This window comes from Taeniopygia guttata, chromosome 34 (assembly GCF_048771995.1).
Source record: "Taeniopygia guttata chromosome 34, bTaeGut7.mat, whole genome shotgun sequence".
Lineage (NCBI taxonomy): Eukaryota > Metazoa > Chordata > Aves > Passeriformes > Estrildidae > Taeniopygia > Taeniopygia guttata.
In genome coordinates, this window is record NC_133059.1 from 1786344 (window position 1) to 1807500 (window position 21157).

The 21157-nt window shown below is 52.0% G+C and overlaps 1 protein-coding gene across 1 annotated transcript in view; it reads left to right on the plus strand.

Moving 5' to 3' along the window:
• Nucleotides 1–21157, plus strand: part of LOC121468955 (uncharacterized) — a 2238800-nt gene that overhangs the window by 1312553 nt on the left and 905090 nt on the right. The window contains 1 exon segment of the mRNA XM_072920965.1: nt 6019–6484. Within this exon segment, the coding sequence (XP_072777066.1) occupies nt 6019–6484 (466 nt within the window).

A 21157-nucleotide genomic window follows, 5' to 3' on the forward strand; every position in this document is an offset into this window, starting at 1 on the left:
TCTTCCAAAGGAGAGGAATTTATGGCTTCTTATCCGAAGAAGTTAATTTCTTCAGGCCTTGCTCAGACTCCAGGACGCCAGGGGATTAAAGGAAACAGCTGATGTACAACAGACAGAGTTTCTTGTTTAGAATAGAATGTATGCATAACCATGAAGGATGTATGAATATGCAACAAGTGTATTGGTTCAAGGGTGATTCCTTTGTTTACAAGTCATGCTTTTCCTGACTTAGTGTCCAAGAGCATCCGGAGGGACGTCCATAATTCTTTGCTTTTTATTGTCTTGTAATTGTCCTAAATCTAAACATTATTACTCTATTATTTTTATAACAATTTTATTATTATCAAGCTTTTAAAATTTTAAAAACCAAGTGATTGGTGTTTTTCACACCCATGAACCTGCAGAGGGATCTCTGCAGCCCTATTGTTATATGTTATGGAATAATTAGTGATTATGTAAAATATACATGAATAAGTTGTGCTTGTACAAAAAGGTTCTTAAAGGTTTAAAAGACCACAAGCTGCAGCCGGGGAAAGATTGCAAAACCACAGATTGCAGGAGAAAGAAAATCCTAGTTTACAAACGAAAATTTCGACCATACCCGCCGGAATTGCGCACAAAAATTCGGGAATTTCACCCAGAGCTGCCCGAATCCCGGCGGGGGTGGGTCCCGGCCCCTCGCAGCCCTCACCTGCACAGGTCTTACACTGCATGCTGAGCAACACATTTGATTTGCTTTCTCTTTGCTCTGTTTTTTGGTTTTGTTTTTTTTTTTAAGAGCTAACACCAGTGGGTCAGAAGGAACTCTGAACCCAGTTACGCTGACATTTTGGGTGATTCTTGGAGGTAGAAAAAACATATTAGCATACAAGACCTCACCTTATTTGCTTTCCTGTCTTAAAACAGCATTGGTTGCAATAAGGTGTTATAAATCCTTTAGTTTTCTGAGCTGCCCTTATTGGAGGCTTTCTGGGAACCTCTTTGCTTTGGTTAGTTTTTATTGCTTATACTATTTTGTTTCTACCCAAGCCTCATGGTCTTTTTTCAGTTTTTCTCACACACAGACTTTCCAGGTCGCAGGTATGAGATGTGATCATTTACACATAAGCTTTAAGATCTCAGGTTCTGAATTGGCTTGATTAGGAGCCTTCAATTTACACTTGGGGCATAGAACTCACAAATTCTGCATTATAATAGTACTCATACAAGGTGCCAGCCTCTTAATGCACCAAAAACTCCCAGGAATTGCCTGTAGGTTATTCAGTTTATCACTTTGGCACTTTTCCTTTATTTAAACTCTCTTTTACAAAATCTCAGTTTTTTCTAAAGCATCGTTTCTACTGACACTTATTTCGTTACCCTGCAAAAGGCTGTGCCTGTTACAGCAAAAACTCTGATATGCTCACAAACACAGAACCCTGTCCTTATCTCAAATTCAAGGACAGTCAGGGCTTAAGTTGTTGTGAGGGAGGAATTCTTGGAATTCCTTCGATTTGTTTTGCTACAGTTAAACATAAATCATTATAGTGCAGCTCTTCTGCGTAAAATGCTACACTTGTTGCAAAAAAAATCTTAAAATCTCTATAAATGCAACTATATAATCTTGAGAATTAAAATACTATAATGTGGGGGAAGAATCACACAAACTCACTGGGAAACTCACTGGTGGTATCTCTTAAAGTGTCCCGTTTTCTCAACACACCACAGCATAACAGCACACAGTAAAATTCCAGGAATCCAAGTCCGAACCACTGGGGCAGAGGAACCCCCGCAGTTCGTCTAGCCACTGTTCAAATGCACACAAATCACCGCCTTTAAACACCGTGAACGTCCTCAGCCCCGTTTCTCCGCTGGTTTCCCTTCCCCGCGGGCACTCAGGCCCAGGAGCGAGGCCGGGCCCTGCCGGCTCTGAGGGACTGCCCAGCAGTGCTGCTCTGGCACCCCAGGGCCCTCTCAGTCCGGCCCTTTATCGCACACCAGCGCTCCTTGGCTGTCTCCGCAGGTGGCAAGCGAGGCAGAGCGGAGCCCCTCCAGGGAAATTCCCCGGGTGTGCCAAGGAGGTCTGTTCTACCCCCTGCCCCTGCGAGGACAGAAAATCTCCTGCCTGGCTCGCCATGATGAAACATGGATGAAAATCAAACCCTACAATTCTAATAAAGATTTGTAGGGAATGGGTATGTTTATTTATAGCACTGTGGACGTATGTCAGGACTTATTGCCCTTTAATGGACATGCGTCCACAGCATTATAAATAAGCATACCCATTCCCTACAAATCTTTATTAAAATTGTAGGGTTTAATTTTTCATCTGTGTTTCACTCCCTAGGAGCAGGAAAATCCCCATTCCCTGTTTCCTCGTGGCTGCAGCCTGGAACATCCACTCAGAATGATGAACTTTCTGACAGCCCTGCTGAATGACACCAGGACAAGGCTGGTGAGAAAGGGAGGAAATTGTATTTTGATTGGAAATACAAGCTACAAAATTATTTCTTTCTGTCCCATTCATTTTTAGTCCATTGCAGTTCTGTTTTCACAGTGCCACCTTCTCAGCTGATTGTGTTTGTGTCCTCCTCTCTCTCCTGCCTCTCTTTGCCTGCTCTGTTTCTCTCTCAGTGTTTCCCTTGAGCCAGGGCAGCTCCCACCAAAGGCCCTGCCCTGATTTCATTCCCAATCCATGAGCTACGACAACCATGGGTGAAGTTATGAAGGCTGGCAGTGAAATATCCCTGTAGGATCTTGCTCCACTTGGCTTTTGGCTCTTCCATAAGGACTTTGCCTTCAAGGGCAGGAACATCTTTTCCTGGCTGGGAACTGGAATTCCAGCCCCTGGGAGTGTGTGTCATGGATCCCAGAGGGGCATTCCCGAGGCTCCCAGGGTGCTGCTCCTGCCGTGCCTCCCAAGGAGCTGTGCAGGGCAGGGGACAAGGTGCAGCAGCTCCGTGGGCTCCTGCAGCACGCAGCAAAGGTGGCTTTGCTGGGCATTTCCCAGCACATTCCCTGTAGATGGAGGGAGGAAAGGGAAGCGAGTCCCTGACAGAATCCCGGAACGATTGGGGTGGGAACGGAGCCTGCCCGCGGGTTCCGATCCCGGGAGGGAGAGACGCCTCTGCCCCAGCGAAGGCGCAAATGAGACCCTGGGAGCGCAACCTGCGGATTTGACTGAACAGGGATTGAACGGAACAAGAAATGGGAAGGAGAAAGGGAGAGAAAGAAATAGTAAAGGGATCTCAGAGAGAGAGAAAGAAATCGGAAAAGGTCTCAGAGGGACAGAAAGAAATAGGAGAAGGCTCCGGCCCGGCCTCCGCAGCTCCCCGGGACACCCGCCGGGCGCAGCGCCGCTCACAGTTCCAGCCAATCAGAGAAGGCGCTGAACAATTTCCAGCCAACCAGAGCTCTTCTCGCCGATGAGTCACCAGTTGCCGGGCGGCCCCGCAGCGCCCCGCGGCCCCGGAGCGGAGTTCGGGGCTCGGGCCGGGGGGACGGACCCGCCCCGGGGGGGTCCCCGAGCCCCCTGCCCGCCCCGGGGCCGGCCGGGGGCTGCCCCACCCACAGCCGGGGCTGCGGGGCCGCGGGCACAGGCTGGGAAAGGGAGCTCCGGGCTGGAGCGGAGGGGCTGCGGGAGGAGGAGGAGGGACAGGAGGAGCGGCGGGAGCAGGAGCGGGAGAATCCCGCCGCTCGCACCGCCCGCACGCCGGGGCTGCAGCACCCCCTGCCCCGCCAGCATCGCCCCAGCCCCGAGCCGCAGGGCAGGGGGAGGCCGAGCTCGCCCCGGCTCTATCGAGGGGTCTCCGGGAGGATTTTTCTGGAGAGCGCTCGGAGCCGGCAGATGCCGAGCCCCGGATCCCTCCGGGCTCCCCAAGAGGAGCTTTTTCGGGGGGAGAGGAGCTGTGATCGCCCCTCGGAGGGTCCCGGGGGACCACGCGGGGCTGGCCCGGTGCTGACAGGGCGGGACATTGGTTTTGGGGATCCCCGTGAGAGCCGGGGCTGCGGAACGTGGGACCCCCGGGGCGGCAGAGGGGAAGGGGCGGTACCGGAGCTGGGGGACCCCCGGCAGCCGGAGATGAGGCGGGGACGGGACCCCTAAGCCTGGCAGGGCCTGTCCTGGGGTGACCTCACGATGCTCGTACCCCCATTGGTCCGTTTGGCCCCGAAATGAGTTCTGCACCTTCAGGGCTGGTTCTGAGAGCGAAGAGGGGGAGGAAGAAGCGCGCAGTTTGTTTTCAGGAGCTGCACTCACCCCTCCACATTCCGGCTCCTGGGCTGCTGAGGTGCCTTAAGGAGCTGGGACAGAGGCCAGACGGAGCCAAGAGGAATAAAGTGGATATTTATGGAAGTGCGTTCAAAGGACGCACCCCGGCAGTACCGGAGCCACGGTCGGGGCTCTGCCCGGATGGCTCCGAGATGGAAGCAAAAGAGGGCTTGGTCATGAGAGCTCACATTTTTATAAGTGTTAGTCCGTTTGCATACAGGATTTAACAGCCCAATTAATAGCTTCAAATTATGAACTTTCATCCTCCTTGCTTGCTTGCTTGCCTGCCTTATGCTTTTCCTGTTGTTTGTGCTTTGGGCCTGAAGTTTGAAGAGATTGTCCTTGACTCTCCAGCTAGAACAGGATTGTTTTGTCTTCACCACCCTGTGAAAAGATCCCAGGAACACTTAATCTGAAGCTAGAAGCTGCACACCAAAACAGAACAGAAAAACTTAAACCTGAGGTATCAGTTGTCTGCCAACAGACAGCAGGACAGAGCTCTCCTTTGCTTTTAGTTAGTTTTTAGCTGGCTGAGGCAGAGAAGTTCCCTGGGCTGTGGTTTTTCTTTTTCTTTGGAGCTGTTTAAACCTGCTCTGGACTGAACACCAGAAGAGAACCGGCAGCTCACACCTGTGGGTCACCGGGCTGGGCCTGGGCCGTGGAGGGACTGATCAGAGCCTGAGTGAGCCGAGCTGCAGCCCATGGAGGGACTTTCTGAGTTTGTCATCTCTTTTGGAGCAACAACAGGTTTTATTCTTTAATATTGTTCATGTTTTGTGCTGGTGAATGCTTTGCCTGTTAAATAAACAGTTTTTTTCTACTTTTCTCCAAGGAAATCTTTTCCTGAACTGGTTGGGGGAGAGGCCACTTGAATCTGCTTTCTAGAAAATCCCCTTTGGGGGGTTTCTCCCAGATTTGCCCTAAACCAGGACAGGGTGGTGGGGAGAGGGGGGAGCCCCACGTGCCTGGACTGGGGGGAGGCTGGAGAGGGGGACCCTTGTACTGCAAAATCCCCCCAGCATCCCTAAGCAGGACCCTGGAGAAGGGGGATCCCCAGGAGCCATGAGGATCCCCAGCAGCCCTGAGACGGGAGACACCAGAACCCCAGAGGGATGAGAATGGAAATGGGACACTCCTGGTGGCTTTTTTTTTATTCACTCATGATTTTTGGAGGTTTTTATGGACACCAGGAGACTTCTTGAGATGGATTTGGGCAGGAGAAATCTCCAACCCAAGGCATTCACACTTGGTTTTTCCCCACACCAGGATTTCCCACTCCCAAACTTTGGCTGGATGGAGGAGGAGGCTGTGAGGAAGATGCCCTGGGACACCCAGGCAGGTGAGGAGGAAGTCAGTGCCCCTTTCCCCCTCTCTCCTGCTCCATCTCCCAGCCCAGCACAGCCCCCAGCTGCAGGACAGCCCCGCTGCCGACGCTCTCCTGCCGGGGACGCACTGGGGGGATCTCCTTGTCCTTCCCTGTGGCACGGAGGCAAATCCCATCCTCTCCTTGTCCTTCCTCCCCCAGAGCAGGAGCTGAGGATGGAGAGCAGGGAGGACAAATCCCCCCAGCAGAACATCGTGGAAGAGGCTGTTTTGAGTGGCTTCATGGCTGAGGAATCAAAGGGGGAGGAAAAGCCCCAGAGATCCCACAGGAGGAGGGGCTGCAAACGCAGATCACGGGGATCTGAGGGGGAAAGATCCACACAGTGCCAGGAAGGTGGGCAGAGCTTCAGCCAGGGATCAGAGCTGGTGGTCCAGGAGCAGCCTCGTGACAGGGAGAGGCCCTACGAGTGCTCGGAGTGTGGGAAGAGCTTCAGGAAGAATTTCAACCTGATCTGCCACCAGAGGATCCACACTGGGGAACGGCCTTACGAGTGTGGGGAATGTGGGAAAAGCTTCAGCCACAGGTCCGACCTGATTGTCCACCAGAGGTTCCACACTGGGGAGAGGCCCTACGAGTGTCCTGAGTGTGGGAAGAGGTTTCACACCAGCTCCCATCTCCTTGTACATCAGCGGATTCACAGACAGGAGAGGCCCTTCCGCTGCCCCGACTGCGGGATGGGCTTCAAGCACAACTCCACCCTCGTCACCCACCGGCGCATCCACACCGGGGAGAGGCCCTACGAGTGTCCCCGGTGTGGGAAGAGCTTCTCAGACCGCTCATTCTTTACCCGGCACCAGCGGAGGCACCGGTAAGGGAAGCCCTGCGAGAACCCCGCCTGCAGGAAGAGCTTCGTGCGCTGCTCCAGCTCCATCCCCATCAGAGGACCCGCCCTGGTCAGAGCCCTGGTGACCCACATGCCCTGTGATACACAGAGGGAAGTGGCTGCTGTTCCTTTTATTTTGCCTCTTATTATCTTTTATCTTCCTCCCTTCAAAACACAGAAAATTGGGGTTTAAATTAACAAATGCATCAAAGGCATCTAAAGCCTCACATCTTACTTGTGTTTTGGGGAATCTTGGATTTCAAGAGATATCTGTGAGGGTATGGGGGAGTTTGGGGGCTATTTGGTTTAGTTGTCTTTATTTCTTGGCACTCCAAAAGATGAGAGGGACTGATCTGTCTGCTCAGATCCACTCAGTGCTACTAAAAACTACTGAATCCAACCCCAAAATTACTCGATTCCACTGCCTCTCAGGGTGAAATTGGGTTGGAAGGGGATTGGGCAATGCGGGATGTAAATCAGGAGGGGTGAGATGAGAATTGGTTGGGGCGGGATCGGTGGGATGGGGATTGGGAGGTGTGAAATGGGGGAAGTACAGCTTGGGAAGGGGTCTTGATGTCCAGGAGGGGTGGGATGGGTTGGGATAGGGACTAGGGAGGTGGTCTGGGGTCTGGAATGAGACGGTCAAATTTTGGGGATGATTAAGATAGGGGGAGCCCATTACTGAGTGAGTTTTTGAATAGTCTACATTCATGAGGAGATGCTGGGGTATCTCACATTCCTGAGGCAGTTTTGGGGCACTCCCCAGCTCTTGGGGGGTTTCCTGAGAGCAGCTCCATGGAGCCCCACGGCCAGGGGTGGTTGCCACGGGCCTGAACTCAGAGCTGTGCCAGAGTCCATTGCCTCAGTGCTGAGAGCAGAGAAATGATGAATGGCCCCAGACATCTCCAGGGTGTGTTTGTGGAGGTCTGTGAGCTTACTGGGGAGAGGGCAAAAGCGATCCCCTGGAGAAATGCACCGTAGGCTCTGGGCATTCCTCACAGCTCAGGGTGAGGACAGAAGCTTCCCCCATAGAGCTCAGCAGCACTGTGTTAATTTGTCCCAGTTCTGTCCCCATTGGCCTTTCCTACCCCTTTTACCCTGATATGTTCATGTTCTAGCAAGTTCTCCCTTCCCTATTTTCCCATTGGTTTATGTGCCCACCTATCAACCCTGCCATTCCCTATTAGTCCCTTCCCTGTGTACCACCCCTAAACCCTGAGATCCCTGACGCTCTCCTCCAGCCCCTCTTTTCCCGTATTTACACCCTAAACCCTCCTTTGTCTTTGTCTTTAACCCCCAGAGCCCTGGAGCGTCAGACCCCGATAAACCCTCGTTGGAGCTCCATGCCTGGGCCCTCCCGTGTCCTCACTGCCGAGCTGCTGTGTGTGTGTGTGTGTGCTGGGCTCCCGTGGCTCTGCCCGTTAGCACAAAACACTCCCAGGGAAAGTTGTGCCGCCACCACCACAGACTGACAGTGTCCCTGGGGACCAAGAGGCCACTGTGACACTGTGGGACCAAGGAGAGCATTGCTGCCCTGCCAGGCCTCATGGAACCAAGGATCCACTGTGACACTGCAGGGCCTTGGGGACCACGGTGACATTGTGACACTGCAGGGCCCAAGGATCCAAGGGACTTTGTGACACCAAGGGGTCCCATGGAACCAAAGGGACATTGTGACACTGGGAGGCCTCATGGAATCATGGAGACCATTGGGACACTCTGGGGCCTCAAGGAATCGTGGTGACACCAGGCTGGATGTGAGTGTTGATCTGCTGGAGGGTAGGAGGGCTCTGCACAGGGACTGGACAGGCTGGATCCAGGGCCCAAACCCAGCAAGGTGAGGTTTAACAAGTCCAAGTGCCGGGTCCTGCACTTTGGCCACAACAACCCCTGCAGCGCTACAGGCTGGGGACAGAGGGGCTGGACAGCAGCCAGGCAGAAAGGGACCTGCAGGGACTGATGGACAGCAGGCTGGACATGAGCCAGCCGTGTGCCCAGGTGGCCAAGAAGGCCAATGGCTCCTGGCCTGGATCAGGAATGGTGTGGCCAGCAGGACCAGGGCAGTGATTCTTCCCCTGTGCTGGGCACTGGTGGGGCAGCACCTCGAGTTCTGTGTCCAGTTCTGGGCACCCAATTTAGGAAGGACATGGAGGGGTGGAGCGTGTCCAGAGAAGGGCAACACGGCTGGTGAGGGGTCTGGAGCACAAGTCCTGTGAGGAGTGGCTGAGGGAGCTGGGGTTGTTTATCCAGGAGAAGAGGAGGCTCAGGGGAGACAAGGCAGTGTCAGGGCACAGGTTGGACTTGATGATCTCCAAGGCCTTCTCCAACCTTGCTGATTCTGTGATTCTCTGAAACCACCCTTGGAGCAGTTGCAGGAGGAGCCCTGGGCCTCCTCTTCAGAAGCTCCAGCAGCCCAGGTCCCTCAGCTTCTCCTCACAGCCCCAAAGCCCATCCTGTCAGTCCTGCAGAGCCTCTGCAGCTCCTCCTCACTGCCCAGAACAGGGAGCCCCACAGCCAGACACAGCAGCCCAGATGTGCCCCCTGGCCTGGGGTGCCTCTGGCAAGGGAGCAGCACCAGGCACTGCAAGAGCCTGCAGACAATTCCTGCAGCACTTGTGGTGAGAGAGAGTGAAAATTTAACAGGGTAGAAATCCATTTAGATTTATGTAAAATGTGCACTTTGAGCTTGCTAAATATGCTGTTTAGTCTGGTGACTGCAGCCCTAGCCATACCACCCCAGATAAGGAAAAGAATGCAAATTTCCACACTAAAAGACAAGAGATAAGAAAGACTCCTCGGACCTTGAAACAGACAGGGCAGAGTGACCCAGGAGTTCTTTCTGTACTTTCTGACAAAAACTGAGTACAATGTAACTAGCTGTAAGTAAGTGTAATGTGAAATCAGCGTAATGAATATGCATTAACCTATTGTGAAATGCTATGCATATGGAAATTAGTAAGGGTAATAAAGAAGGATCAAGAATTCTCAGAGGGAGGCACGTCTATTAAAGGGCAATGAGTCCTGATATGCGTCCACAGCGCTGTGAATAAACATACCCATTCCCTACAAATCTTAATTGGAATTGTAGGGTTTGATTTTTCATACGCGTATCATTTTGATGTATCAATGACATCCTTCTCCATAGCTTTAGCAGAGAATTTCAGCCCAAACATCAAGGCATCTCCTCATCCCTCCCATCTGGGACTCAACTTCCACTTCACTGACCTCAGTGGGTTCATGTTGCTCCTCTGTGTGCCTGCCCTGTGTCCTTTTCTCTCACTGGAGGGAGGATGGCAGCACTGGCAGAGTCAATATCTGCCCGGGGCTGCAGATGGTTCCGTGAGCCCGGCCGGGCTCGGTCCTTGCGGCCGGAGCTGTTTTCCCATGGAGGTTTCTGCAGCGGCTGCGCTGGGGCTGTGTCAGGCTGGGCCGCGCTGGGGCAGGGCCAGGATCTCAGCAGCCAGGCCAGAAGGCTGAGATGGGGCTGGGCCGGCCTTGGCACCTCTTTGGGGCCCGAAGGGAGAGAGACCCCGCCAGGCTTTCTCATCTTCAACTTGTGTCTGCACAGAGGCGTCTGCAGTTTGCTTAGTGGTTTAACAGATTGTCAGCTCTCACAGCTAATTACTGATTGTTTTTTTGTCAAAGAAGAAACTTCTAGAAGCTTCTTTCAGGACATCACTTCTGTGATGGAAAACCACCACAGCAGCACAGAGCACAGAGCTCCTTTGTCCATATGTAGTGGTCATGTGCCTGAGGCCTCAAAATCCCACCTTGGGAGATCTCTGGGCCCTCTCCAAGGTGTTTTCAAATGAAAACATTCAGCTCAGAGTCTAAGAAAATCAAAAGGGGACAGGACCAGCCTGATCTGTCTGTCCTTGCTACTTTTGTCTGGGAGCAATCCTTGGATATACAGAATTTGGGAGGCCAAACTAATTTTCGCCATGGACCCTGGACAGAAGGCATGTTCTTTTCCAGAGGAAGGAAGGAAGAGAGCCCCAGTGATTCAAGGGCAGATGAGAGGTGACCACCAGAGGCCATCAAGAGCTGGCAGGTTTTTTTCTGGGAGATACCCTTGCATATAGGAAATATTTTAGGGAGGATACCAGTTTTGACAATGGGCATCTGAAAAGATGGATGGTTCTTTCCCATAGCAAGGAAAGCACATAGCCCCAGTGTTCCAGGAGCTGATGAGAGGCAGCCCTTTGGGAGGCCAAGCCAGCCAGACCTGTTCCACGTTCCCTCGCTTCCATGGGGCCCCACAGTGTCCCAATGGTCCCTTGCTTCCAGGAGGCCCTGAGGTGTCACAATGCCCCCTTGGTGACATGAGGCCCTGAAGGGTCAGAATGGTCTCCATGGTTCCATCAGGCCCCACAGAGTCATAATGGTCTCTGGGTCCATGAAGCCCCACGGTGTCACCATGGCCCCTTGGTTCCATGGGCTCCAGTGGTGCCACAATGATCCCCTTGGTTCCATGAGGTGCCCACAGTGTCACAGTGATCTCCATGGGAAGGAAAGAACCGAGCCCCAGTGTGGCAGGGGCAGCCACCAGAGGCCAAGGCCAGCCAGATTTGATGGTACTGGCAGATTTTGGTTGGGAGCAACCGTTGGATATAGGGAATTTTAGAGGTGGAATCCCACTTTCAGACATGGACACCCGGAGTTGAATGATGTTTTTTTTTTCCAAAGGAAGGAAAGCACAGAACACCGGTGTTTGAGGGGCAGATGAAAGGCTGCCGTCAGAGGTCTAGGCCAGCCAGACCTCTTTGCCCTGGTAGCTTTTGTCTGAAAGCAACCCTTGGATATAGGGAATTTGGGAGGTGGAACCACAATTTTGGCCATTTCTGTGTAGATAAGAAGGAGAGTTCTTTTCCATAGGAAAGAAAGCACAGAGACCATGTGTTTGAAAGGCAGAAGAAGAAAGAGGTGGCTCCTGGAAGGCTCAGCCAACCAGACCGTTTCTTCCTGGCATGTTTTGTAATGGAGGAATTTTTGGATACATGGAATTTGGGAGGAGGAATCTCAATTTTGACCACGGTCACCTTGAGAAGGACAACTATTTACATTGGAAGGAAATCACCAAGCCCCAGTGTTTCAAAAGCAGATGAGATGCATCTCTCAAGAGGCCAAGGGCAGCCAGACCTGTCTGTCCTGGCAGCTTTCACTTGGGAGCATTCCTTGGATGTACGGAGTTTTGGAGGAGGAATCCCAATTTTGGCCCTGGAACCCTGGAGGAGAAGGAGAGCTCTCTCCCATAGGAAGAAAAGCCCAGAGCCCCAGGGCTCCAGGGGCAGATGAGAAGCAGCCCTCAACATGCCAAGGCCAGCTGGACCTGTCAGGTGATCCCCAGGAGGCCCAGCCAGCCAGACCTGTTCCATGTTCCCTTGGTTCCGTGGGACCCCACAGTGTCACAATGGTCTCCTTGGCTCCATGAGGCCCTGGAGTGTCACAATGTTCCCCTTGCTTCTGCAGTGCCACAATGGCCCCGTGCTTCCATGAGGCCTTGCAATGTCACAATGGCTTCGTGGTTCCACAGAGCCCTGATGTGTCACAATGGCCCCTGGGCTCCGTGTGCCCTCGCTGTGTCACAGCGGCTCCTCTGTGACAGTGCGGCTGCACAAGGTCACCATGGACCCTTGGTTCCTTGGGGCCCCTGAGTTCACAGTGGTCTCCTTGATTCCATGAGGCAGCACAGTGTCACAATGGCCCCTTGGTTCCATGAGGTTCTGTAGTGTCACCGTGGTGTCCTTGGACCTGCATTGTCACAACTGACCTGTGGTAATCACATATCCTATGAGCAGAGAGAGAGCTCTCCCAGGATTTTCCTGGGAAGCTGTGAGAAGCTGTGAAAAAGCTCAGAGAAAAGAACGAGAAACAATTCTTATCTTCACCTGCTGCACCTGTTGTTGTGCACATGTGGAATGTGTTATGGAGATTTGTTTACCAAAGGGTGATTTCTAAATTGGCCAATGGTGATGGTGTTTGGATTTCAATTAACCAGTCTGGTCTGTCTGTATCGGACTGTCTGCAAGAGCGATGAGTGTTTCTTAGCAGTATAGTATAGGATAATGTAATAAAGTGATTGATCAGCCTTCTGGAATCATGGAGTCAGTGCTAATTATTACAGGCTGGGGACGCCCTGCTATGATAGTTATCTAAGTCAATCTTCCCTTACCTCTGAATGCTGAACAGAATAGGCTTAACAGGCATAGCAGGAACACCAACCACTGTAGACCCAAAGAGCTGGCTGAGGAGTTGGGGGAAAACTTCCCCTGGTGTCATTTCCTCACAGTAGGTACCATTATTAAAGTAATTCCAAACACATACAGTTAGTGTGTGGTAGCCTCGAATCTGTGTGCCCACCATCCAGAGGAAATTAAAAATCCATAAATTCCTCACCATATTAACCCATCAAACAAATTAATTATCAGCCAGATTTGCCATAGTTATAGGATGGGAAAAATGTAGCCACAACCATGTGCCACCCAAACCAGGGTAAGCTAGACCACATGGTGACACCTAACAAGGTTTCTATATCCAGTGCAACAAAAAAAAATTATGTTATTCAAGAATTGTTATTCTTATTTCACCCTGTTTCTCTCAATGCCCTCAGGCTGCACATCGGGTGCCAAAACTGGTCTTGGTTTACAAGACAGGTGTCTGCTAGGGAAGGCAGCAAAAAGCCTCCTGTGGAATGGAGAATGTAAACCCCCTCCCTCCAAATTATTAGAATCATGAAATCAAGGGGCTCTCAGGCAGGCAAAGATATGGGAATAGGAATGTCAGCTCTTTCCTAGTGTGTATAACAAAGCAAACAAGCAGCAGCAGCTGCGGCACGAACAGCAAACAGAGCAGAGCCCAGTCCCGGCCTTTGGGCCGTGGCGCTTTCCCTGCGGTGCAGTTCCGGGCACAGCCAGCAGGGGCGCTGTGGCTCCCGGGGCAGGGCAGGTGCGCTGACCCCCACGCGGCTGCAGGGGGCGCTCCGGCCGGGCTCGGCAGCGCGGGGCCATGGCGGCTTTGTCCGAAGGGGGAAGGGCTGGAGAGAGGCTTTGCTTCACAAACCCCGGGGCAGCCGGCTCCGGTGCCCCAGCAGGACTCTCAGAAAGCAGTCAGCTCGGTGCCCCAGCAGCACTGGCAAAAAGCAGTCAGCTGGGCCGGCAGGATGTCTCGGCAGGCAGGGGGTGAGGGGCTCCAAGCAGGGCAGGGAGAGCCCAGCTCAGGATCCTGGACACCAGAGCAGACAGGGATAGGTCTCTCTTTTAGTGGGGCAGGTGTAAATAAGGTCCCAGTTTAGTGGCTGTTCTCACAAGCAGAGGCTCATCCCAGGACAGAAGAAACAGCTCTGGCCCGGGCTGTGGCAGCAGCAGTGGAAACTCCCATCTCCAAGAGCAGCAGCTCCTCCCGAAATAAGGGATCAGCTGATAAACATCAGCCAATGATAAGGAACAAACAGAAAGGAAAAACCCAACCCCCAACACTGGTTTATAATTCCTAATGCTAAGGGAGAATTGTATAAAGTTTTAATTCCACCTTTATAATTGTTTACATACGAGCTCTTGAATTGTCAGGGGTAGGGATTGGAACCTGCTGCTCCAAGGCTCCTCTCACAAAAAGAGTCTTAGCAAGGCTGGCGGTCCTTGGGGAAATTTCGGGGTCTATAGGGGCTATTGGGGGTCCTTTCTGTGCCTCCTGACCTGACAGGAGCTTCTCTAATAAACTTTGCCTAAAGCTCCCAGTGTGCCCATGACAGGAGCCCCTGTGAGTGCCTGTGACATCCCGGCTCTTTGGCAGCCTGGGGACACTTAGAAAGTCCCCATGAAACCCCTCTAAGGGCCTGTCAAAATATCTGAACCTTAATAGGCAAACTGTCGGCTCTTAACTGAAAGGTTGGTGGTTCGAGCCCACCCAGGGATGCCATTTATGTCAGAATCTGTGGTATTTAAATGATCCCAAAATTGTAGAAAGTCCCTGTCTTTGAGCCCCGCTGCCAAAGAAGAAGCCATAATTCATCTGTGCTGGTTTTCAAGGTTGTTTATTCTTGCTTATCTATAACATGTTCTGTCTGACCTGCAGTAGGCCTTTCTTGCGGGACAACATGCAGGGCTCTGCCCCTCAGTGGGAAGTTACAAACAATATATACCAGAAACTACCTGTGCTATATTTACAATAATGTGCCAATACCTACCACCTGTGTTGAACAGTGTGTCCCCAGCCTAAACCAACAGAAAAATGCCAACACTGCAGTGAAACATGGAAGGCATGAAGAAGACGAAAAAGGACAGGACACACACGATTTCCTCCATCTTGTCCCCTTTGAACCCCTTATCTAGAATCCTAAAATTCTACTTTTGCACCCGTTTCACACTAATTATTACTCATATCAAACATTCAGAGCTTGTAATTCATCCTGTAAGATTGAAAACTCTTTTCCATGGACAGAGATCACAGGCACTGTCTCTGGGGGCTCTGTCCAGGGGGGTTCCTGAACTCTGCCAGGGTCCCAGACCTGCCAGGGCAGACAGAGGGAAGCCCTGGATTACCACAGCAAACCTCATCAGGACCCATTGCTATAGTCAGTTTCCATGGCAACCAGCACCAGCCCCCGGTTACTATGGTCTGTTTAGATGGCAACCATCACCAGCCCCTGTTGCTATGGTCAGTTTCCATGGCAACCATCCCCAGCCCCTGTTGCTGTGGTTAGTTTCCATGGCAACCATCACAAGCCCCCTGTTGCTATGGTCAGTTTCCATGGCAACCATCACCAGCCCCTGTTGCTATGGTCAGTCCCTGGGCAGCTCCATGGACACCCCATGCCAGGGGTGGTTGCCATGGACACCAGCTCAGGCCTGCAGCCAGAGCCCGTTTCCATGGCAACCATTGGCACTCCCATCCCCAGGGTCATGGGATCCCAGAAGCACAGAAGTGGCTGAGCTGGGAGGGACCCATCAGGATCCTCGAGTCCAACTGCTGGCCCTGCACAGGACACCCCAACACTGCCAGCCTGGGCCTGGCAGCGCTGTCCAAACGCTGCTGGAGCTCAGAGAGCCCTGGAGCTGTGACCCTTCCCTGGGGAGCCTGGGCAGTGCCCCAGCAGCCTCTGGGCAAAAACCTTTCCCTGAGATCCAACCTCAGCCTGCCCCGACTCAGCTGCAGCCGCTCCCTCCACTCCTGTCCCTGGGCACCAGAGTGAAGAGGTTCCCTCAGCCCCAGCCAGGGACCCGCTCCCAAGGCTGCTGCCATGGCCACCAGGGCTGGCACCAGCTGGGATGCTCGGTTTCCACAGGCCGGGATTCAGGAATGGGATTTCCCAGTTTCCTGCTCCCGCTAAAACCCCGCTGCCTCTCGCTGCCCTCCCACCTTCCACTGAAGGAAAAAAATGGAAAGATCCCAGGCTGGGATAAGAACAATTTACTGGGAACAGCAACGAGATAAGGAACAAACAGGAATAGAAAAACTATTGACAACAGAAGGGATAAGAAAAACTATTTACAGGGGAAATTATATCACCATCAATTGTATCTTCCTGGTCACGCGTCTCCTCCTGCCTGGAAAGGACAACCTTCTCAGGGAGAGAGAGAGAGAGTCCCTTTGCTGCCCCTGGCAATGACCTGAGGTGGGAGTGAATGTAGTGACAGGGCCATGGCCAGACCCTCGTGTTCTTCAGTCCCACATAAGGTCATTGGCAGGGGCAGGAGAAGGTACAGGTGTCTTCCCAGCATGGATCACAGGGAACAGGGATCACCAGGGCTCTTCCCAGTGTGGGTTCTTCAATGGGGGATGAAGCTGGAGCAGTGCACGAAGCTCCTCCTGCAGTTGGGGCACTCACAGACCTTCCATCACTGGTGGCTCCGTTGGTGCTGGGTCAAGTGAGAGCTCCGGGTGAAGCTCTTCCCACACTGGGGACACTCGAAGGGCCTCTCCCCAGTGTGGATGCACCGGTGCCTGATGAGGTGCGAGTTTTTCTTGAAGCCTTTCCCGCAGTCAGAGCAGAGGAAGGGCCTCTCCTCGGTGTGGACCCGCTCATGCAGGAGGAGATTTGAGCTGCTCTGAAACCTCTTCCCACATGTGGGGCACATGTAGGGCCTCTCCCCAGTGTGGATGCGCCGGTGGGTGACAAGAGTGGAGTTGTGCTTGAAGACCTTGCCACAGTCAGAGCAGAGGAAGGGCCTCTCATCCGTGTGAATCCGCTGATGTTCAAGGAGATGGGAGCTGGTGTGAAACCTCTTCTGACACTCAGGACACTCGTAGGGCCTCTCCCCAGTGTGGAACCTCTGGTGGATGATGAGGTGGGAGCTCCAGCTGAAGCTCTTCCCACACTCCCCACACTCGTAGGGCCATTCCCCAGTGTGGATCATCTGATGTCGTTTCAGACTGTTGCTATGCCTGAAGCTCTTCCCACACTCCAAGCACTTGTGGGGCTTCTCCCCATTCTGAAGCTTCGCAGGGACCCCCAGCTCCGAGCTCTGGCTGAAGCTCTGCCCACCTTCCTGACCCAGAGTGGGCCTTTCCTCCTCAGAGCACCCTGGGCTGGGTTTGCAGCCCCTCCTTGTGTGGGATCTCCGGGGCTTTTCCTCCCTGTTGGATTCCTGTGCTGTGGAGTTGCTCAAATCGGCCTCTTCCATGAGGTTGTGCTGCAGGGGTTTGTCCTTCCTGGTCTCCATCATCAGCTCCTGCTCTGGGGTAGGAAGGACAAGGAGAGGATGGGATTTGCCTCCGTGCCACAAGGAATGGTAAGGAGATCCCCCCAGTGCGTCCCCAGCAGCAGAGCGTCGGCAGTGGGGCTGTCCTGCAGCCGGGGGCCAGGCTGGGCCGGGAGATGGAACAGGAGAGAGGGGGAAAGGGGCACTGACTTCCTCCTCACCTGCCTCAATGTCCCAGGGCTCCTTCCTCTTCCTCACAGCCTTCTCCTCCATCTGGCAAAGGGCTGGGGATGGGAAATTCTGTTTTGGGAGGAAAACAAGGGATGAGCACATTGAGTTTTGTACCGGTTTGAAGGCAAACCAGGGGGAGAATCTAAGACAGAATGACAATTGAGTAAGAAAATTAAGATCAAGGCAACGATACAGAAACACTGGCTTAATCTGACAGAGTCAGGATATAACCTGACACCCCGTTGCTCAGGGTGGTGGTAGCAGTCTGATGAAATGGTGGCTGCAGTCTGGCTGGAGTGATGAACGTGATTCTGTCAAAGTGGGGATCCTGTAGAAGGGTCTGGTCTTCCTCTGCAGGTCCAGTAGTGGTTATGGAGCTCTTGTCCACTGGGAATGCAGTAGGCAAGGTGGTCGTGGTGTTGCAAGGGTGAGATTATATCCAGGTAGGAATGCTTGGTTCCTCCCCCTGGGCGGAGCATCCCACAATGGGATGATGTAATTTTATCAGCCCTGCAGTGACACTCAATGGCCCATTAACAGAAGATGGCCCCTGGAGGGCGTTATCAGGGCTGAGTCATGGAAGAGATAAAGAACACTGCCCCACCTGTTGATAACAGTTTATGGAGATGGTGACTGAAAACACTTTTGGTTACATTTGACACTGTAACCTGAAACAGTGAGGCAATCCCTGCTCGGGGTGGGGGGTGAACACCACCCCCCTTACCCAAACTGGCTCCGGTGTAAAACCCCCACCCTGGGAAGGCCACGCACACAGGGGACAATGTCACACTTGCCCTGTCCCAGGTGAGATCTCTGTCCCTGTCACTCCCTTGCTCTCCCCCCTTTTTTCTTTCTTTCCATCCCTCTCTCTACCTCACATTTGTTGTTCAATAAAATCCACCTTGGATTTGGTCTTGGTAGCACCTTAATTGGGGCAGAGGCATTTCTCTAACAATTTTATTAACCAGATTGCAACATTATTTTGCACAGTGAGTTCATGGCACTGCTGTCTGACCCCAAGTGCCTTTTTGACAACAGCCTGGTTCCCTCCTATGAGGAGGTTCTGCCTCTTTCTGGAGGAACTCTTGGAAACTTGGATGCAGCTTCCTCTGAGCAACTTTTGGGAGAACTTATGAGGAAAATGGCTGTTGTGGGTGGCCAGTGTAAAGAAAATATATTCCTGTCCTTCCCTGAAAAGTTCGTTAAAGTCACTGGAGGAAAGGGAGCAAATCACACCAGTGAGACTGACCAGGATCAGTCACCCCAAGGTGAGGAACACAAGGCTACTAAAGTCCTACAAAAAGCCCAGCTCAAGTATCTAAACTCCCGAATAATTAGTGAATTTGCAGGCTTGGGGGCTTTTCCAAATATGAGAATCATTATTTTCTTCGTTCCCGTCACCTTTGTGACAGCTCCACAGAGCTTTCCCTTCCTTTTAATAATCTGTATTGGGCCAAATTTCCATATTTCTTTTTTGGAACCTGCCAGCATCTGAGGTAGAGCTGTGCTGGAAGTGATGGAATTTGGAATTGCCACAGAATTTCTTCTGCTGCTGGTTTATTAATGTTTGGGATTTCTTTGTGTTTCCATCACAAGAGACTTGTGGGAAGAGCAAATATTCCTCAAGGCATTTTATGGAGGGTTAAATTTAATTTCTGCTGAGTTTGTTTTGTCTTGTGCCCAGGGGATGCTCAAGGGCTCTCTGGTTTTGGTTTGACCCTAATTTTCTTCTGATTTGTCTTTATCACTTGAAAACACCTGAAAAATGACTAAAAAGAGTATTGATCAGAGATGTCAAAAGTCCCACCATTTAAGAGGTATCTGAGGTAGGATTTATGGTTTGGGAACGTATTCTGGAGGATTTGTGGGTTCTTGGGGGATATCTGGTAGTATTCTCCATATCTTTGCACTCCAAAAGCCAAGGTGGATTGCTCTGTCACCTCAAAATTATTCAATCCCACTGGAAACCCCAAATTCTTACCCCAAAATTGCTCAATCCCACCTCAAAATGGCTGGTTCCCACCTCAGTCCCATGCAAAAATTACTCAATTCCACAGCCTCTAGGGTGAGATGGGGTTGGGAGGTGACTGGGAGAAGTAAGATCCAAATTTGAGGTTGTGGGATCAGGATTGTGTGGGGCTGATTTATTTTGATAATTAATAAAACTATCGGAATTATTGATTTATGTCCTATTCATTTTCTGTCAGTTCTGGTTTGCTTTTCAGAGTGCTGCCTTCTCAGCTGATTTTGTTTGTGACCTCTTGTCCCAGACTGAAAAGCAAGATGTGTTCTATTTCCCATCTGTTTGGCAGTTGTCCTGTGCTAAGTGGGCAGTTTTTCCTTATCTCTTCCACAATCAATCCTCCCTCAGGGGAGACATCTGCTGATAATGGGCTATTGAATGTCACTGCATGACTGATAAGAACTGTAACATCCCATTGTGAGATGCTCTGCCCAGAGGGTGGAGCCAAGCATTCCTACCTGCATCTAGTCTTGAGATTCTGGCCCACCAACAAAGCTTTTTCTGGGCTGGATTTCTCAGAGGAACAGCTGCCTCTTCCTCTTCAGAAGAAGACACCCTTTTCTACAGGATCACTTCACCAACAGAACCACACCTGACACTGCAGGAGGACTGCAGCCACCATTCCAATTGGACTGCGGCCAACACCCTGTCCAACGGACTGTCAGGTTGTATTCTGGCTCTATCAGTGTTGTTTTTGTTTACTGCATTGTTCATATTTTCATTTTCTTCTCTAATAAAAAGCTGTTATTCCTGCTCCCATATTTTTACCTGAGAGCCCCCTTTAATTTAAAATTTATAACAATTCAGAAAGAAAGAGTCTACATGTTTCCATTTCAGGGGAGGCCCCTGCCTTCCTTAGCAGACACCTGTCATTCCAAACCAAAACACCTCCTTTCTCTCCTGCCTTCCTTTGCCTGCTCTGTTTCTCTCTCAGTGTCTCCCTTGACCCAGGGCAGCTCCCACCAAAGACCCTGCCCTGATTTAATTCCCAATCCATGAGCTACGACAACCATGGGTGAAGTTATGAAGGCTGGCAGTGAAATGTCCCTGTAGGATACTGCTGCACTTGGCTTTTGGCTCTTCCATAAGAGCTTTGCCTTCAAGGTCAGGAACATCTTTTCCTGGCTGGGAACTGGAATTCCAGCCCCTGGCAGTGTGTGCCATGGATCCCAGAGGGGCATTCCCGAGGCTCCCGGGGTGCTGCTCCTGCCGTGCCTCCCAAGGAGCTGTGCAGGGCAGGGGACAAGGTGCAGCAGCTGTGTTGGTGCTGCAGTGCCACAACAGCCCCTGGTTCCAGGAGTTTCCACACTGCCAACAGCGGTTCCTGGGTTCCATGATGCCCTGCTGTGTCCCCATGGATATTTGGTGTCATGAAGTTCTTCAGTGTCACAATGGCCACCTCACTCCATGAGCTTCCGCAGTGTCCAAATGGCCTCCTTGGATGGGCAGTGTCACCATGGACCATTGGCTCCATGCAGCCCCGCTGGGTCACCATGGACTCCTTGGTTCCATGAGGTTCTGGGGGTGTCTCCATGGTCTCCTTGGATCCACAGTGTCACAATGGACCACTGGATCCACGTGGCCCTGCTGTGCCACCATGGCCCCTTGGTTCCATGGGACCCCAGGGTCACAATTGACTATTTGCTTCCTCATCCTATGGGAGAGAATTGTCCTTCTTCTCCCGGGGCCTATGGCCAAAACTGGGATTCCTTCCCCACATTTCCTTATATGCAAAGATTTTTCCCCAATGAAATCTGCGAATAGAAACAGGTCTGGCTGCCTTGGCCACCCAGGGGCCACCTCTCATCTG